The sequence below is a fragment of the Nannobrachium achirus genome (assembly GCF_963921795.1).
Source record: "Nannobrachium achirus genome assembly, chromosome: 5".
Taxonomy (NCBI): Eukaryota; Metazoa; Chordata; class Actinopteri; order Myctophiformes; family Myctophidae; genus Nannobrachium; species Nannobrachium achirus.
In genome coordinates, this window is record NC_137814.1 from 26,202,711 (window position 1) to 26,221,224 (window position 18,514).

An 18,514-nucleotide genomic window follows, 5' to 3' on the forward strand; every position below is an offset into this window, starting at 1 on the left:
TTCCAGTGATGTCACTGGAGTTAAATCTGTAAGTGTAAAAATCCTTCCTTCCTTCCTGGTTTTAGCCACTAGCCTCGGTGGTGTCTGTGAAGTTGTCCTAACTTGTTATTACTTCAAAATAGCAATCTTTACTTCAGACTTCATATGAATCTGTTTGATGTAAAAGCAGCCATAGACTACATGGCCGATGCTTGCCCGTGAAATGCATCCTGGGAATTGTAGACAGGGGAATCCCTGAACTCAGATTTTCCAGGGTTTGATCAGATGTCTGGATCACCGGGGTTGTGTGGTTAATAAACAGAACTGAGAAAAAAAAAAAAACACTTTCCTTTCATGGCACTAAGAGGAAGTATGTTGTTGTCCATTAGCTGGGTAACCAGTGTTGCCAAATTCTGTAAGAGAAACAAGCGACCAAGGGAAATATATTCATTTTAACAACACAAATCTTGTATGGGGGTCCCTGGAAAACATATGTTCTATATGGGGGTCCAAATCTATATATTGGGGGTCCTTGACATGAATATTTTAAACAACATTAGACAGCAACAACATTAGACAACAAGCCCAAAAACACGCAACCCGCAAATACCAATATTTTCAAGGGACTTTACAGAAAAGCAAGCCCAATGTTGCTTGTAATAAGCGAACATGGCAACACTAAGGGTCACTATGCTGTGTTCTAGCAGCCTCCCAGTGATGCTGGAATGTGCTTGTAAATGACGTGATGTTGGGTTGCCAGTTGTAGTCTCGTGGTTTGCTCTGCATGCTTGATGTGCATCGAGCATGAATAAGAAAAGGAGTGCAGCAAGCTGGTACCCCTATGATGGGTGTGTGTTTAATGTTGAGTAATATTGCATTGCGTGGTTGATCCATCACTTACTTTGTTTGAAAAAATTTGGAACAACCTGTATCTCCACTTGGTGGTGGCTGTCATTTTATTGTGCCTGTGACAGGACATCACAATTATTACATTACATTATATTTAACATTTGTACATACAAGCAAGGAGCACTTCTGTCCATCCCTAGCTCAGTGGTTCTCAACCTGTGAGTCGGGACCCCCAGTGGGGTCCCTAAATTATTTGTGGGGGTCCAAAGATGTTTAGCTAAATGTTAACATTGTTTTCTCACTCAACAGTAAACAGACCTACATACAGTAAAGGGTATCTGCACATTTCTAAAGTGACAATTTAAGGAGTTTAAAGACCATTTTAGTACCTCCGGTCAAACATGGGTCAAATTGTCAAATATTAGAAGCAGAAATTGTGAAAATAGCAGATCTACATGCTATGCTCACAAGCTCACAAGAGGTGTTGTGAGCATGTAGATCTGCTATTTTCACAATGGATAGATCGAGTCAAACTAAATGTAATGCCAACTCCTACAATGCCAAGTGCTTGTGCAGGTATGATATGATTATTTTCGGGGTCGCGGCCTGAAAAGGTTGAGAACCACTGCCCTACCTCATAGTCGCAACTGCTAAACGTCAATATTAATACAGTGTTCTCTTCCCATGAGTTACTGTAACACTTTTCATTCTGTTGTGTTTCAGACCAAAGTCAGAAAGGCCCAAAAACCCAATCCCTTTGTGCCCCGGGCTAATAAGGTAAAATGCAAACACACAATGTTCCCCCGTGTCTTTAGCATGTGTCGCTGCTGGTATAATGTAGAGTTATTTGCATGATGTGTAGATTAGGGACCATAGGAGTCTCTCATTACATGATGTTATCATGGATAAAAACAAATGATGTTATCATGGATAAAAACAAAATTCAAACACCCGTAAGGCAGCGATTACACATGACATAATTTATGGGAGCTCTGCCAAACTCGTCTGGCTGTTGCTTTTATCACGAGGCAACAATATTTTGGAATTTGTTTCCTTGTCTAATTTTATTGCGTGAAAGTATTTCAACTCTGCATTGACCCAAAACATGCCTATCACATCACCTTATTTGGACTACTTCTTGCCTTGATTGAAATGTATTATATTCACAAAGAACGATAATAATAAAAGACAAACATAAGCAATAACAGAACTAACAAACAACAAAACAACTCAGATTAGCAACATATACACTTTATATAGGAATAGAAAAACTGTAGATATTAGGGATGTCCCGATCGGATCGGGAGATCGGAAATCGGGGAGATCGGGGCCGATTTCAAAAGATCGGAATCGGGAGAAAAAGATCGGGAAACACTTTGTCTTTATATATTTAAAAAATATATAAGCTATTTTTTAATTTGTTTTGATACCATTCTGCTCTAAGTGAAAAAAGAAGCTTGGATAGAATGGATACTGTTATTTAAGTAAAAAAAATAATAAATATATTTCTTTTTCATTAATGCTTTGCCGAAAGATCGGATCGAGAAGGATCGGGATCAAATCGAGAGCAAAAATATGTGATCGGGAGCAAAAAAACATGATCGGGACACCCCTAGTAGATATGACACAGTCACAGGTTCTAAATGTTCAGGTACAGAAGACTCGGGTAGAGAAATATTACATAATGTTATGTAACCCTTTGCTAGTTGCAGTAATTATATTTCCACTTTGGAGACAAAATAAATGTTATTGTTAGAGATGTGCAATTCAACATTTTCAACAACTTTATGGCTTAGTTCTTGTTTGTCTGATGTTTGTTTGTTTCTTTTCTTACAGCAGGCTCAATCTGATGATGAGGGTCTGGAAGAAGAGTCCTCATTCGTGGAGGACAGTCAGGTGAAGGCAGAGGCCAAGACAGAAGAGGTGAGGCACACGTTGAGTGTCCATGTGTTTGACATGCGTTTTCACTTGACAACTGCATTTCTAATTAGCCCAGTGATGGATGTCATTACGTGCGCATCCCGCATCAAAAACTCATTTAAGTCACCCAGGGACTCATTCATGTCATGGTCCTGGGGTCCCGGGGATGCGCCTCCATTGGAGTCCATGTTAAAATAATTTACCTCGTCGCGGTAAAAGAAGAAAGAAAATGTCCACAGACACCACCATTGTTCATGGGTGAAAGCATCCTACTTTACCCTACGTTAACACAAATCAAATCCACGTAGAAAGTCTTAAACAGGCGATAGAAACGTCAATGTTTTGATTCCACCGACGTCCGACACATTTTGCGCGCGTAAACTTTATATTGAGGACTCATAAAACTTTTCTGGGACCCATTTGAATGACCACCTGTGGGTCCCGGGACCCATTACATTGAAAACCTAGTAACATCACTGTTAGCCTTTAATTTACTCGTCCATCAGTTAACACTTTTTCATTTTGTTGCTTTGTAGACCAAAGTCAAGAAACCCAAGAAACACAATCCTTTCATGCCTCGGGTTAAGGTACTGTAACATTCAAATTTACATGATGTGTACGCTTTGTTACTTCACATGGTTAGGGTGTTTGTTTGTTCTAACCACACCCTTACTCTGGTTCTGTGTGTGTGTGTGTGTGTGTGTGTGTGTGTGTGTGTGTGTGTGTGTGTGTGTGTGTGTGTGTGTGTGTGTGTGTGTGTGTGTGTGTGTGTGTGTGTGTGTGTGTGTGTGTGTGTGTGTGTGTGTGTGTGTGTGTGTGTGTGTGTGTGTGTGTGTGTAACACAGAAGAATATCTAAGTACAAAATCATGCCTTTTTTTTCCTTAACTGTATTTGTGTGTGTTTCAGGCTAAGGCTGGCCAGAAGAAGGAAGCAGTTACTGCCGATGAGACAGCTGAGGTACAGTAGAAGTACAGTAGTCCCTCACACTGCTGCTCAGTCACATTTAGAAAACGTTTCTACATCTCAACACAATGGAACAGCAGCACACCAACCGAAATGTGTCGTGTCTGACGTGTCTGGCATTGCAAAACACCTGTCACATGGGTTTAGTCACCTGACTCCTCGCTCCTCCCTGAAAACAATGCTTCTTCTGCAGCCATTTACAGATTGGCCTCAGGGGCATTCTCCAGGCTCCCAGCAGGGACAATTATGACCTAAATCTGGGGTTGTTTTTTTTTAACCCTCTCAGTTTTCTTTACACAAAATGTTCCCTGCCCCCTCGCGCTCCTCACTCCCACACCGTGTGTTGTTGCATGTCCCCATAGTGAGAGCAGAGGAGATGAGGCTGCAATGTGCCCAGACTTGTTCCTCTGCTTCCTTTTTCTGTGTGCACCAGTGGAGATTTCAGCCCCTTCCCACTTCTTCAAAACGGTGGTGAAAAAGAGCTGTGTGCGTTCATTCACCATGACAATAGCAGTGACCACTTCCCCCCCGCCTCAGCAAACAGAAACTGATGTTTGCGTTGTGTGTTTGTTTTGATATTTGTATTATTTCTCTTTTTCCATGGGTCTCTCTCCTCTGTCTGTCTGTCTCTCTTCTCTCTCTCTCTCTCGTCACTTTGTCTCTGTCTGTCTGTCTCTGTCTCTCTCTCTCTCTCTCTCTCTCTCTCTTCTCTCTTCTGTCTATGTATCTCTCTCTGTCTCTCTTTCTCTCTCTCTATCTCCCCTTATGCTCACTGACCTTACATCCTATTGTATATTAAAATGGCCAGGTACTGTATGTTAAAATATGCAAAACATGCGTGGGACAATGTACTTGAAAGTACTTTAAGTCAACATGTGAAAATATTGCAGTAACAATATCCTATGGATACAAAATATAATATAATATCTCACACAGCAATTTGGGCAAAGATACTTGAATTGACCTCACATGCTTATATTGTTCTTTTACTGACTGAGTTTGCACCATGCTTAGTTTTACATTTGTACATCGTAAATACTTTTGATTCCTTATGCCATTATAATTTGAAATGTATCTAGTTCTCTTCACATATTCATGTGTATATTCTTTGTCTTTATTTTACTGAATTAATAATTTAACAAAATGTAATTGCTCCTGCAATAACAATAAAGGAATTGAGAACTGACTCATTTCTGTATCTCTATTAATTTCAGAATGAAAATGCAAGCAGGCCTTTATTTGACCGTTTGGAGGAATTGCGGATTGACCGAACTGACCCTGAGGAGGACATGCAGCAGGTTGGTACCTGGGGGATGAAAATAGCTGTTTTAATATACAGTATAATACTTTAAATTAGGGCTGCAACTATCAATTACTTATCGCTGTTTGCGATTATTCTGTTGATTTATTTGATTTATAAAAAATCTATTATATTAGTTTTATCAACCAGCAGATCTTCAAGCACAGCATGTGGTATTGCAACACTTGGAACTGTTAAAGCTGTTTTTGATATTTTAGAAATGTTTTTTTTTTTTTTTTTTTTTTTTTTATCTATACAGTATTTTAAATAATCGATTAAATTGATTATTTCTATTAACTGTTGCAACCCTAAAAGTCTTTGCTGTATAGATAGTTCAGAAAATGGTTAAAGTCAAAGTGTAACTAACGATGTCTTTCAGGATTTCGCGGGCCTTATGGAGTGGTGGAGAACAGTGGAACGTAAGTAACAAAAACTCATTAAACCAGGGGTCTTCAACGTATTTAGGCCAAGGACCCCTTAGTTGAGAAAGAGATGAAGCAGGGACCCCCGCAACCTTTTCAGAGATTCCATATAGTTTCATCGTTTGACAGCACAATCATCAGTATATTTTGGATTCGTGTCAATTTTCAGATATTTAACCACTTGAACCGTCAATACTTAACTCATTCCCTGCCAGGCCCGATAGTCCCGAGATTATTCCAATGTCTTTCCCCGCCAGGCCCGATAGTCCCGAGAATTAAAAAAAAAAAAAAAAAAAAAAAAATTCAAAAAATTTTTTTTTCAATTTTTTTTTTTGACCCCCAAAAATGGAGTAGGCATGATAGCAATCGCGAAATTGCATGTTTAACCCCCATAGCAACCCCATCTTTCAAGCATGGCAGCCATTTTGGCAGCCATCTTTGTTAAACATAGTGGCTGTTATCTCATGAATGCCTGAACGGATTTCCATTCGGATTTTTTTGTTTGAAAGCTGTGAGCAATGTGGACACACGTGGTGCATTATCTAGGCATGGGTGTGCATGATCCGTGCACACCCAATTACATGGAAGTCTATGGAGACGAATGGCAGGTGGGAGTACGGAGGTATGTTAAAATGGCGGTCAATGTGTTAATAAACCTGAACTTTTACTCTGTACTTTTCCCCCCTCTACACCAAACCTCTTTGCCGAAAATAGCCGATCTAAATCGGCTATTTCTGGCTAAAGTTCTCAGAATATGGACGCTAGGGTTCAAGATGTTAATGTAAAAAAGGAGGAAAAAAGGTTTCTATCACATAAAGATTTGGAGGACCCCCTGTATTAACTCTGAGGACCCCCTATGGGTCCCGGACCCCCTGTTGAAGACCCCTGCATTAAACACAAACCCATCATGGACATGTACACACACTTTACACACGTGTTCTTTTGGCGTTGATACACCACACACATGGCTGATTGTTTCTCTCTGCTGCTACAGAATGGGAGGACGTGACTGAAGATGAGGACATGACAGAGAAAGAAGAGGCAAAGTAAGTGTCCCAACTGGCATCAAACTTTTTCACCTCATAATATATGTTATATTCATAATAATAGTAATAATAGGCAAACATTCAGCAAAAATAGCAGATTTACACGCTCACAACATGTCACGTCACAACACATTGTGAACTTGTAGATTTGTCTCCCTATTTTTCATGCAACAATGTTATCTAGGGTATATAGGTAAGTTAAGCCTTGCAACAGTACATGTATGTGTCAACTGGAGTCATTTTAAAGTGTAGATATATCACTTGGTGTTTAAAACGACACAATTGTATGACTGAATGCTAATAATATCCATATTTCAGTGTGCTATCATGTTACCAAGCCACTTCGTTACATAAGACTGTAACCCAGGCAAATTGCTGTCTGTCTAGCTATAATACCATGGCAAAAATCTATATGATTCTGATGAGCTTGCTTTTTTACATGGCACAGTATGTAGAGGCTATAGTGTTCCCTGCCAAGTGCGAACACTGTACCCTGCGTACAGACTGACAGTGGAACAATTGGAATGACCGCACTCACGCAAATTAACTCGCCTTTCCCTTTTTTTCTTTCCCAGGGCGTTTGCTGTGACGGCTGACAAGGTGCAGAAGGGCATCCGCGTCTTCAACAAGCTCTTCTCGGAGCGCGCCGAGACCCTGTGGCAGCACGTCATCGACCTGAACGCCATCGCCGACAGCCTGGACAAGTTCAACAAGAAGACCAAGATCGCCCAGATCACCGGCGGCTCCACCAGCGCCATCGGGGGCGTGGCCACCATCGTGGGCCTGGCGCTGGCGCCCGTCACCATGGGGGCCTCCCTCATCGTCACGGCGGTGGGGCTGGGCGTGGCCACCTCGGGCGGCCTCACGTCGGCCGGCGGAGGCATCTCCAACCAGGTGAACAACTCCATGAACCGCAAGAAGGTGGAGAAGATCGTGGAGGACTACCAGGAGAAGATGACCGACCTCAACAAGTGCATGCTGTTCATCAAGCAGGGGATCGAGCACCTGCGCAAGTTCGACCTGCTCAAGATGAAGAAGCACGCCTACAACCGGGACTTCCCCGTCCTCAACAGCAACTTCTATGAGGACGGCGCCATGGCCGGTAAGGCCATCCTCATCAACGCCAACGAGATCATGCGCGTGGTGCAGATCGCCAACGTGGCCGGCAGCACGGCGGCCAGGGCCGTCCAGATCGCCAGCATGGCCACCGGGGTACTCACTGGGCTCTTCGTGGGCATGGACATCTACTTTGTGGCCAAAGACTCCAAGGAACTCAAGAAAGGGGCCAAGTCAGAGTTTGCTGCCAAGATCAGGGAAGTGGCCCAGCAGCTCCACGACGGCCTGGTGGAGCTCAACTCCATACGAGAGGAGCTGCATTCCACAGAGACGCCCGCAGAGACCAGCGACGACACGGCTGCCTCGGACAAAGCCAAGAAAGAGACCGGAGATGAAAAGCCTGACAGTTCAGAAGAAGAAGATGAAATTGACCGCATTAAAAAGGCCATCAAAAAGGACTATGAGAATCGGGAATATGTTTGATCAGAGTGGTTAAGGCTAGCTAAATTCCTAAAACCACTTTATTATTAAGGTCTTGAAAGGGACGTTCAGGAGCGAAACACCCTTTACGACATTCAAACGTTTTTATACCAATATGCTCCTTTTTAAGTGATTTTGGTCAAGTATTGGGCCTAGTTTCATATCCAACTCTTAATCTAGCATTACTAATACATTCTAACAAAAGGCCTGTGCCAATTTCTTAGAAACAAAAAGGTTGACATGAAAATATTTTGAATGTTGTTCAATGTTGGGGATCAGTAGGCTTGTAAAAGTCCTGAACTTTCTGTTTCAAAGACCACTCTAAGCTAATTTAACTGGACAACATTTACACTACTGGAACTCATGTTGAGGCTTGGTAAACTTAATATCATGCCAATGTCTGAAACTGCCATAATGTATTTTCAAATGCTGTGGGATCCAAAAATATCGCCAAATATTTTGGTGGTATAAAGTTTTGCTTTAATAAATGGGAGATTTTATTATATTTATTTTGTATCTTAAAAAGCAGGTTTAGGTGACACTAGAGATTGTTATATGCTTTTCTGGAGTAGTGCCTTTGTTATTTATGACGCCTTAGATATAGGATGCACCTTGAAGATTGTTCTTTTTTCAGATCTTGGTTTGGTGGATTTGGGAGCTGCTATGCAAACCAACCCCCCAGTTCCTTTCCTTGAGGTTATGGTTCTGTCAAGCAGGGATTTGTAAAATGACTGTTACTGTATTTAATGTCTTTAGTGTACGCAATACAATCCGAAGACTAAAGCCTGAGTTATATACTTTGTGCACCGAAAATAACCGAGATCTTGTAAATCTGCTATTTTCGGTGAATGTATACTGTATATCAGGCTTTAAAGTGAGTTGAAAGTAAACTTCATGAATAAAACGAATACCATATTAAAACTGGAAAATAAAATGGAACTATGTTAAAGCAGGTCTGTAAAAGTAAGAGATGCAGTCATAGCTTTCCATGCAGAGGTCTTTTCCTTAATATTGCTGGAGGTTTTGTGTAGGCTCCTCTCTTGACACCACTGTTCAAAGGATGAGGACTGAGAACTCAATCTGTGCTCAACTGACCATTATTTGTCTGTGCTCTGTTTTTATTTAATCAACTTAAATGTATATTTTTTTGATGTATGATCTGAACGCGACTGTGGTACTGTCTCATGTGCAAAACAGGGTTTTAATGTACAGTATTCATTGTTAATAAAACTTTAGAAAAACTCTCATTCCCAGTTTTAACAGTGCTTTGAGTGGGTTGAAATGCAATATAATGGGGCTATAAAGATTAATAGTTTCCTGCTGCTACTATGACTTTGTTCATCTTAAACTGACAGTATTTGTTCAGTAAACAATAGTTGAGATAAGCTCTTTTGTACTTGATGTTTGTCCTTGCTCAGTGCTCATGTAATGACTGCAGGTGGGTCTGGTATTCCTGCTCTGTAAAAACGTGTTATCAGACTGGCCTATGGGCAGGGGCGTCACAAGGGGTAGGAAAGTGGGACTGAGTTACTGGGGCCCAAGGTGGAGGGGCCCTAATAACTTTATCTATTGAAAAATAGCAGATATACAAGCTCACAGCGCGGCACCGAGTGCCGCGCTGCGAGCTTGTAGATCTGCTATTTTTGAAAAGTTGTGAAAATGTGTGAAAATCTTTGAATATATGTATTTTTTAAGTGAACATTTCCAACTCAAATTTTGCTTCTGGGGGTCCCTGGAACTAAATATTTTGAGATCGGGGTCCGTGGCCAAATACATATCATCTTGGGGGTCCTTGACATAGGTTTCTTGCACACAATTTCACAATTTTTCAAAAATAGCAGATCTACAAGCTCGCAGCGTGGCACTCGTGCCGCACTGTGAGCTTGTATATCTGCTATTTTTCAATAGTTAACATTCATGGGGGGCCCGCAGTGAATCCTTGTACCCAGGGCCCAGAATTTGGTGTGACGCCCCTGCCTATGGGTCCCCAGAAAATGTAGTTTAATATAGCATCAGAGTCAGTCTAATCACTTTAATCCTGTATACCTCAATTATTTGAAAATAGACCATCTACAAGCTCAATGCTGAATTTGTATTTTTTTTTAATACAGCCTAGATAGAATTTCTGATCATCTTGCATTAGGACCTCTGAGACTGAGGACATCATAACATCCAGGTTGTTGAGCAGCAGGAGACTTATTTCTGAATGATACCTTGATTACCTGGTGTCTACCAGCAGCACAAACCTATTTGAGGAATGTCCAACCCACATACAGTATATTGCAATACATTCAGTCTATTTTGGAAAGTACAGCCTCCCATTCGAGGTCTTAGTTACAGCAACCGAAAGCAACACTGGTATCGTTTGTTGTTGGTGCCATTGCCATGACAGTGAAGTGAGTCAGTGTTTTAAGCCCCATTTGATTTGTATTGTGCCTATAATGACATGCCCAAGTATGGACGCCAGGATTAATGTGATTAAAGGTGTCATTGAGAGGTGATGAGAGTTATTTGTAGATCTGCTTTATTAATCTAATCTAATATATATATACAAATATAAAAAAAAAACAATCAATCAAATGGAATAGAATGTAGGCTAATACATTGAAATTATGTTTGAAAATGTGGCCCATAATGACATGGCCATGGGTCATGAGGTCTTTAGGTGGTGACTCAGGTAAAGGAGTGCATTTCTTCCACCCAGACAGGTAGTGCTACCTGTAACCACGCCCCATCCCCAGGTGAGTTCAGACCCGCACAGCGAGGAAAGACAAAACCTTTCAGTTCTCACATCCTCACCGGGGGAAGGACATTAATTTAAGGACTACCTCACCCACCAAAGGTAGGTAAGATGTAGCGTAGACTACTTTTATAGAGTTTTTTGATCAATACTTTGGAAACATTAGCTGTGCAGCCTCGGGCCCATTTAAAGTGTACTTCTGTGGGCTTCAGAGCAGGTAGGATCATGTGTCAGTTAAGCTCGCACTCGCAGCCAGGGTGTGTTAAGGATTGTTTAGGTGTAGAGATGGGTTGGTTCACATTTTAACCGAATGCAGATGTGCGCTGCTTGCATGCCAGGCGGGCGGGGCTTAGAACTCCTGGGAATGTTGTGACTTCAGAGAGACTGGAGAGCGTTGTAGCGGAGGAGGACAGCACAGCAGGAGCTGTGTTTACCAACATAATGGAATAATAGATCTCTTTTATACTGGGTAGGAAAGTCACTCACTGCCAATGTTCCGTTCTAAAATTAGTCTTAAATTAGAGTTGTCTCGCTGCTCATTCTTGTCTTCTCTTTAGTTCTCTTCACTCACTGTGCAGACAGCGGCTGCTACAACTGTTGTTGTGTTCGACAGTGGTCGTTTTATTATGTTTTATCTAATAGCCTATATCGCATTCGCAGGGAGGAATCAGGATCATTATGCAAACCGAGCAGAGAAACTTCAAACTTGTACAATATTTCAGTTAAGTGTGTAGGCTAGAAATATAATGATGTAGGTCTTAAGGTCTCAGTCATGAACACAAAAACAAAAAGTAAACGAAAGATTAAATGAGATTGAATAATATCAGTCAGAAAATTGGATAACGTGTTATTTTACTTCCTTTGGCTTGTAGATTATGAACCATTTCTGAGTTTACAATTACAAATAAATGTCCATATTCATGCAGTGGACACTGCTGCTATAGTGCACCCTAGTGTACACTGAGACCTCAACTACAGGAAGGGATGAACATTATCCATTTACTACACCCAGACAGTGGTTTTCAGCACATCCAGGGATTTAAGACATTTAAAACTATGATAATCCCATTATTGAACATCACACAGATGTGAGGAGTTGAAGGCACACATTCATGGAGTCTGCCATTGCCCCAGCCTTTGGACTGGACAGTGGTCAGACTTAATACTCACTCTCTCTCTCTCTCTCTCTCTCTCTCTCTCTCTCTCTCTCTCTCTCTCTCTCTCTCTCTCTCTCTCTCTCTCTCTCTCTCTGTATTGTGCTGTGTGTGGAGGAAGGATGGAGCAGTGTATGGTGAAGCCACAAGACAAAAAAAGAACCAATCCGGTGAGACTATACTAAAGATACATGAGGTTTGGCAATTGGGAATAGCCTATATTAATAAAATCATAGGTGATCAAAATGCATTCTTTTAGTGTGTTCTAGGTTACTGTTACAGCATATGAGCCTCATATCTCTCTATATATCTTATATTCACATTTTATCCCCATATAGCCCAAGCCACCCCCAAAGCCTGCACCTGAGGTATTGTAATCCCATCTATTGATCAGAAGCCTTAGGCTATTGCCTGCTGTATGTGGTTGTACATTGTGTTAGTTTAATCACAAGGTGTATTGGTTTGGTTGAGCAAAAAGGTAAGACTGTGCAGGTGATTAAATAAATAAATGAATACAAATCCTGTGACAAATAATTGAGACCCCAAATCATTGGTATTGAACAGTGGTTCTCAACCAGTGGTCCTTGAGGGGGTTCCAGCTGTCCCCAGCTAAATGATGGAGAGTTGGTAACAAAAGGGACCCTTATTGTATCTTTAATTCTTGAGAGTGTAACATGAAACCAAATGGACCCTAAAGCCTGTATCATAGTCGGGTCCGCGGTGGAAGGCTTTACACCGCGGTGTAGTCTTTTCGAGTCTTTTTGAGTCATGGAACTACAACGTTACATCATTCCTCACGGTGGAGAGCTTTCCACCGTGAGTCCCAACACATCTCTCTGTTTTTACTATCAGACAGGCAGGCTCTACACCCCGTTCACTGATTGGTCGACCTGAACCGGTCTAGACGGGGTAAAGGACTTCACCGTGGGCCGTGACTATGATGGCCTGCACTTATTTTCTGACTTGAGGTGGAAAGCTTTCCACCTCAAATTTGCGGTGGATAGGTCTCCACCGTAGACTCTGATACTGACATTAGAGGCCCATTTGGTTTAGTTTTATGCTCTCAAGAGTTAGATTATTGTTAAACATCTGCATTACTTAATTTACGAAGTCTACACAATTAGAGAATGTAGAAGAAATATCATTTTGATCAACGTTGCAATACAGCATGAAATTGTGGACAAAATATTATCCAACCACAACAAAATTCTAAGTTTTGGGTCTAAATCTCATCAAATGTCATCAAATGGTGGTCCTTGGCTGAGTTGGCTCAAATGCCAAAAACTGGTATAGAACAATCATTGGGCTCTTATGATTATTATTCCACTAACTCTGTATTTGCAGATAAATGGCAATAACCCTGAGAGAAGAGACAAAGCAACTCCAGTGTTGCCTCCAAGACCTACAAATTCTGTAAATACAACTCTACATTTCTGACACATTAGTATTTGTTGTCATTGCTAAACTGCTCTCCATGATACCTCAAGAACCAGATCATGTTCTGCATTTATTTAAAGAGGTACATGGTTAAAACATACAATCAATCATTTAGTTGATCAGATTCCCAAGGGCTATATAATTGGTCCCCTCCTCCTTTCGCTCTACACCAGGGGTCTTCAACAGGGGGTCCGGGACCCCTAGGGCGTCCTCAGAGTTACTACAGGGGGTACTTCAAATCTTTGACAGAAACCTTTTTCTCCTTTTCTATATGAACCACTTGAACCCTAGTGTCCTTATTCTGAGAACTTTAGCCAAAAATAGCAGATCTACAAGGTCACAACGCCTCGCAGCGCGAGACGTTGTGAGCTTGTAGATAGGCTATTTTTGGCAAAGAGGTTTGGTGTAGAGGGGAAAAAGTAAGTACAGAGTGAAAGGTCAACTTTATTAAGTATTGACGGTTCAAGTGGTTAAGTTGTGAGCTTAGATCGGCTATTTTCAAATGGACGAAATGTACATAGGGCTGAAGTGGTTACTTTTGCCATAATAATCAAAATCTTGTAACTAAAAGTAACTAAAGTTTTCAAATAATTGTAGTGGAGTAAAAGTATAATATTTGGATCCGAGATGTAGTAGAGTAGAAGTAAAAGCATTGGAAATTGGAAATACTCAAGTTAAGTACAAATACCTTAATTGTACTTAGTTACTTTACACCACTGCATTTATTCCATGCCTAGAGTCTGTGCCCTGAGACTGGGAGGTTGTGGTTCACTTCAATCACAGCCCAAGTCAAACCAAAGACTAAAAATGGGACCCAATGCCTCCCTGCTTGACACTCTGCATCAAGGGGTGGATTGGGGGGTATGTCCCTGTGACATACTAGCACCATGTCCAAGGAGTCTAGCTGTACATCAAGCTGCTTCACACTAAGGAAACAGGAGATCGTCTCCTGACCTGTTGGTCACGTGGCTTTGGAACCGTTGTTTCCCATTCCCAACAAGGTTACTTATTCATCGTTGCGACTAAGTGTATCTATCCTCACTTCACTCAGGCTGATATGCTCTGGCCAAGGTTGATTGCGATGGGTGATCATTTTTTCATCACATACCATTTATTGATTCACAACGACAATGAGAAAATAGCAAATTAGCAACTGCGCTGTGCTAAATAAATCAACATTAATATAACCTTGATTATCTTTCTTACTGAACTGCAGAAAGTCAGAAACAGAAATAGAAATGTGGTTTAACCATATCACCTTATCACTAGTGCTGTCCTTTACTTTACTTGCCTGCAGTGTTGCTCAAGAGACAAAAAACGTTGATTACCTTTTTTCACTGACGAAAACTAAATAAAAACTAAGCTGCGATGACTAAAACTAAGACTACATATATTGACAATTTCGTCAACAAATAAAAACTAGACTAAAATGTTAGGGAGGGACTAGTGGAGAAGGGATCCAGTAGAACTAAAAGACAAGCTATTTTATGTTTGGTTGCGCTCTGAAAATAGCAGATCTACAAGCTCACAGTGGTTGTGCTGTGACGCATTGTCTGTTCATCCATTGAAAAACCACAGTTGGAAAAGGAGAGAATCATTCTGTCCTTAACAATAAGCAATCCTACTGTTTGAATGCTGTAGTGTACAGACTGTACACACGCACACATGGAGCAAAAATAGTAATATATAATAATACAACTTTGTTTTGTCCCCAGGAGCTGAGTAATACACAATACCGCATCAGGAGGGCTACATTCGAACAGAATGAGGTGTGCATCAAGAAATAATGTTTATTTTGATAGGATTTGTGCTTTATTAAACAGCAGAGCTGGACAGAAAAGATAAAAGACAGAGGGGAGGGGGGGCATGGGATAAAATGAACATCATATGTCAGCCTTGAAGTCATATCAAAAGTATGTGACTTAAACTGAGCCTGTGTGTTTGTGTTTAGTGTGTGTTTGCGTGCACACATGCACAAGCATCTCAAAGTGTGTGATTGTGCGCATGGATGTTCTGCTGGAAATAAAACGGTGTCTGATAGCTTATGTCTGCTCTACCAGGTCAATGGGAACCTGACCCGCACCGAGCCCAACATGAAACCAGCTGGCACCTCTGTGGTTCCGCCCAGATCCACTGAAAAGGTACACAACACAACATAAAGCTCTCACTAATTCCACTCTTCTTAAGAACACTTCTTCAATTTCAACCTCATTACTAATAAGTCTATAAGCACTTATGTAATATGATTGAGAGCAAAGTGCATGTATCTTCTTCATTGTTTTACTCTAGCTGGACTTGAAGTGACCTAATAGTAACACGTAACATGTACAGTAGTACCACATTGCAGTTTACTGTAAAGAGTCTGTCTGTAATACTCAAGGTTTCATATTTCTTCTGTGTTCTAACTTCTAATAACCGTGTGACTCCCCCCCACCAGCGAATGAGAGCACAGGCAGAGCACATGCAGGTATAACATGCACGCACGCCAAAATAACGAACACATATATCTCTTTCTCTATTCTCTACCATTTCTTTGGTAAATATCAAATGGCTCCTTTTGACTAGGAGAGTTTTTTTAATTTATTTTTTTAGTTTACCTTTCTGTTGTAACGTATAGAAGCAGGGAAGTACTTTATGAAAAAAAAAAGAAAAAAAGTATTTTCTACCATTTTCTGAGTTTGTGCTTCCCAGAACTCATGTTAGCATCACCCCCTGAGCAGGGCCCAAATTGGGTTGTGAGAACCTGCTCTGAAATCAGTGGTGTAAAGTAACTAAGAACATGTACTCAAGTAGCCTACTCTACTTACTGTAGGAACAATTTTGAGGCATTTTTTTTTTTACTTTACTGGAGTATTTCCATTTTTCAGTACTTTTACTTCTACTCCACTCAGTGGTGTGTTCTACCTAGTTACGCTATATACAGTACGTAGTATGACGTGCAAAATTCTTTGAAATAAAGTGTAGCCCTCTACTAACCATTTCATTCATTGAAAACACGCTAGCTTATTGACCACATGCATTTCCTACAGGGATTGATTATCCCTCTGGAAAAAAGCTAGAACACACTGACTCCACTACATCTCAGAGGAAAATATTATACTTTTACTCCACTATAATCATTTGATAACTTGTGAATAATTCTGCATAATGACTACCTTTACTTTTGTACTTTGAGTACTTTTACTCAAGTAAATCTTGAATTCCGGACTTTTACTTGTAACAGAGTATTTCTACATTGCTCACTCTTCCCTGCACCCCATAAATAATTAAAAAAAAAGGCTTAGGCTTTACTCCGGTGCCTTCCTTCCACATATTTCTACATTGCTGTATTGATAATTTTACTTAAGTTAAAAATGTGAGTAGTTTTTCCACCACTGTCTGAAATGGAGGCATAGTCAACCAGGTCTTCTTATAGGGGTGTAAAGATACATTTTAATAGCGATTCGATACATATCACGATACATGGTTGACCATACGATACATGGACGATATTGGTTCATTCATGCCATGGTGATACGATACGATTCGATTCAATGATTTAAAATCGATTTAGTAACTATTTAGCAAAGACATTAAATTGAAAGGTGTATTATTATGGATATAAATAAGTAAGTGATTATCTGCCAAATATATGGACATGTTATAGTGACAAACCTGCACCTTGACATGAACCCAGAGATTACACACATTTAGCGATAGACCAGTGTAGCTATATGGAAAGGAAAAGTAATTAAACCCCTCCTTTTAAAATTTTCTTCTTAAAAATGCTAAATACATAAGTAGGTAGTATCGATACAATTGATTCTTTGCACTGCCGATTCGATACGATACAAAATTAAACGATACGATTCGATTTTAACTGTTTTCATTTTGTTATACTTCGATTTTTTTTACGTTAAAAACTATATTTCGATGCAGTTACTATATCGTTACACCCCTATCTTCTTACCATAGGGCTCCAGAGGGACGGGCCAATCAGAGGCCTTGAAGTCTCCCAAGAAAGAAGCCGACACCCAGCAGGTATTTAACGGCTGGATCTCCATCTCTGATCCGGTTTGTGAGTCTTGTTCTTTTCTCACTTATCTCTCCCATTTCACTTGATCTTCGCTGCTTCTTTTCAGGCAAATCAAGGGGCCCTGCCTCCTGGTGGAATGTTTAGGAAGAGCCAAAAAGAAAAGAAGCCTACCTTTGCTGTAAGTGGATCATGCACCTGTTGTTTTTCCATACAGTAGATCGTGCAGGATTGTTTAGTGAATTAAACGATTTGATGTTATTTCACTAGTAACATTTATGTAATTGTATGTAAGGTCATATTCAGACAATATGATGTTAGTAGGCTACCCCAATAATCAGATGTTTCATGTTAGATTTGCCATTTTTAATTCATTGATATTTCAGATTATTATATACTGATAGCGCATTAATCAGATTGTGTGATTTATTTATGTCAATAATCCAACTATTTGTTATTTCTGATCCCCCACTATCTCTCTCAGAGTTACCTAACAGACGACCAAAATGAAACCCCTGAGGAAGCCCCTGTTAAACGGACTCCTGGTAGCATGCAGGTGTGTGTGTGTGTGTGTGTGTGTGTGTGTGTGTGTGTGTGTGTGTGTGTGTGTGTGTGTGTGTGTGTGTGTGTGTGTGTGTGTGTGTGTGTGTGTGTGTGTGTGTGTGCTCATGCACATACCTGTATAAACACAGACTGACTTGAGTGTGAGTGTGTAAGCACTAGTGCATACATACCTGTACAGTACATGAGTGTTCCATTCAGTCTATGAATGTAACTGTGGTTGTCAGGGCTCGCTGAGAGGAGTTCTGAAAGGCCTGCCCTTCAGACCAAAGGTACCAGAGCCCTGTGTGATGCATTGGTGGTGGCGTCATGCTGACAGACCGGCCGTTGCTGCTGTGTTTGGCAATAATAAATTGAATTTGTTCTTAACCACTTAAGCCCTATATATTTACTCGTATGAAAAAGCATAACATGATGTAAGCTTGTATATTGGCTATTTTTGCTATCTTTGAAAGAAAAAGATAGCCCAAAATAGGGATGGCAGGGTTAAAGTGGTTAAAATGGGACCCAGGTAAAGTTTTAAGCTAATATTACTGCTTGAGGTGTGGTGCTTGTGAAAGTAACTATTTAGAAATTTGATCTGATTGAACTGGG

At 40.6% G+C, this 18,514-nt stretch overlaps 1 protein-coding gene across 1 annotated transcript; it reads left to right on the forward strand.

Moving 5' to 3' along the window:
- Positions 1–1,585: 1,585 nt before the first annotated feature.
- apol1 (apolipoprotein L, 1) lies at positions 1,586–8,461 on the forward strand. The gene is made up of 8 exons (XM_080726758.1): positions 1,586–1,605; positions 2,665–2,751; positions 3,285–3,335; positions 3,656–3,706; positions 4,927–5,010; positions 5,392–5,431; positions 6,429–6,480; positions 7,056–8,461. The coding sequence occupies exons 3-8, from the start codon at positions 3,321–3,323 to the stop codon at positions 8,017–8,019; spliced, it is 1,206 nt and encodes a 401-aa protein (XP_080582884.1). The 5' UTR covers positions 1,586–1,605; positions 2,665–2,751; positions 3,285–3,320; the 3' UTR covers positions 8,020–8,461.
- Positions 8,462–18,514: the final 10,053 nt, after the last annotated feature.

Coding starts and splice junctions, on each gene's coding strand:
- apol1 (XM_080726758.1), top strand. Junction 3,707..4,926: donor CTGCCGATGAGACAGCTGAG/GTACAGTAGAAG, acceptor TATTAATTTCAG/AATGAAAATGCAAGCAGGCC. Junction 5,011..5,391: donor CTGAGGAGGACATGCAGCAG/GTTGGTACCTGG, acceptor GATGTCTTTCAG/GATTTCGCGGGCCTTATGGA.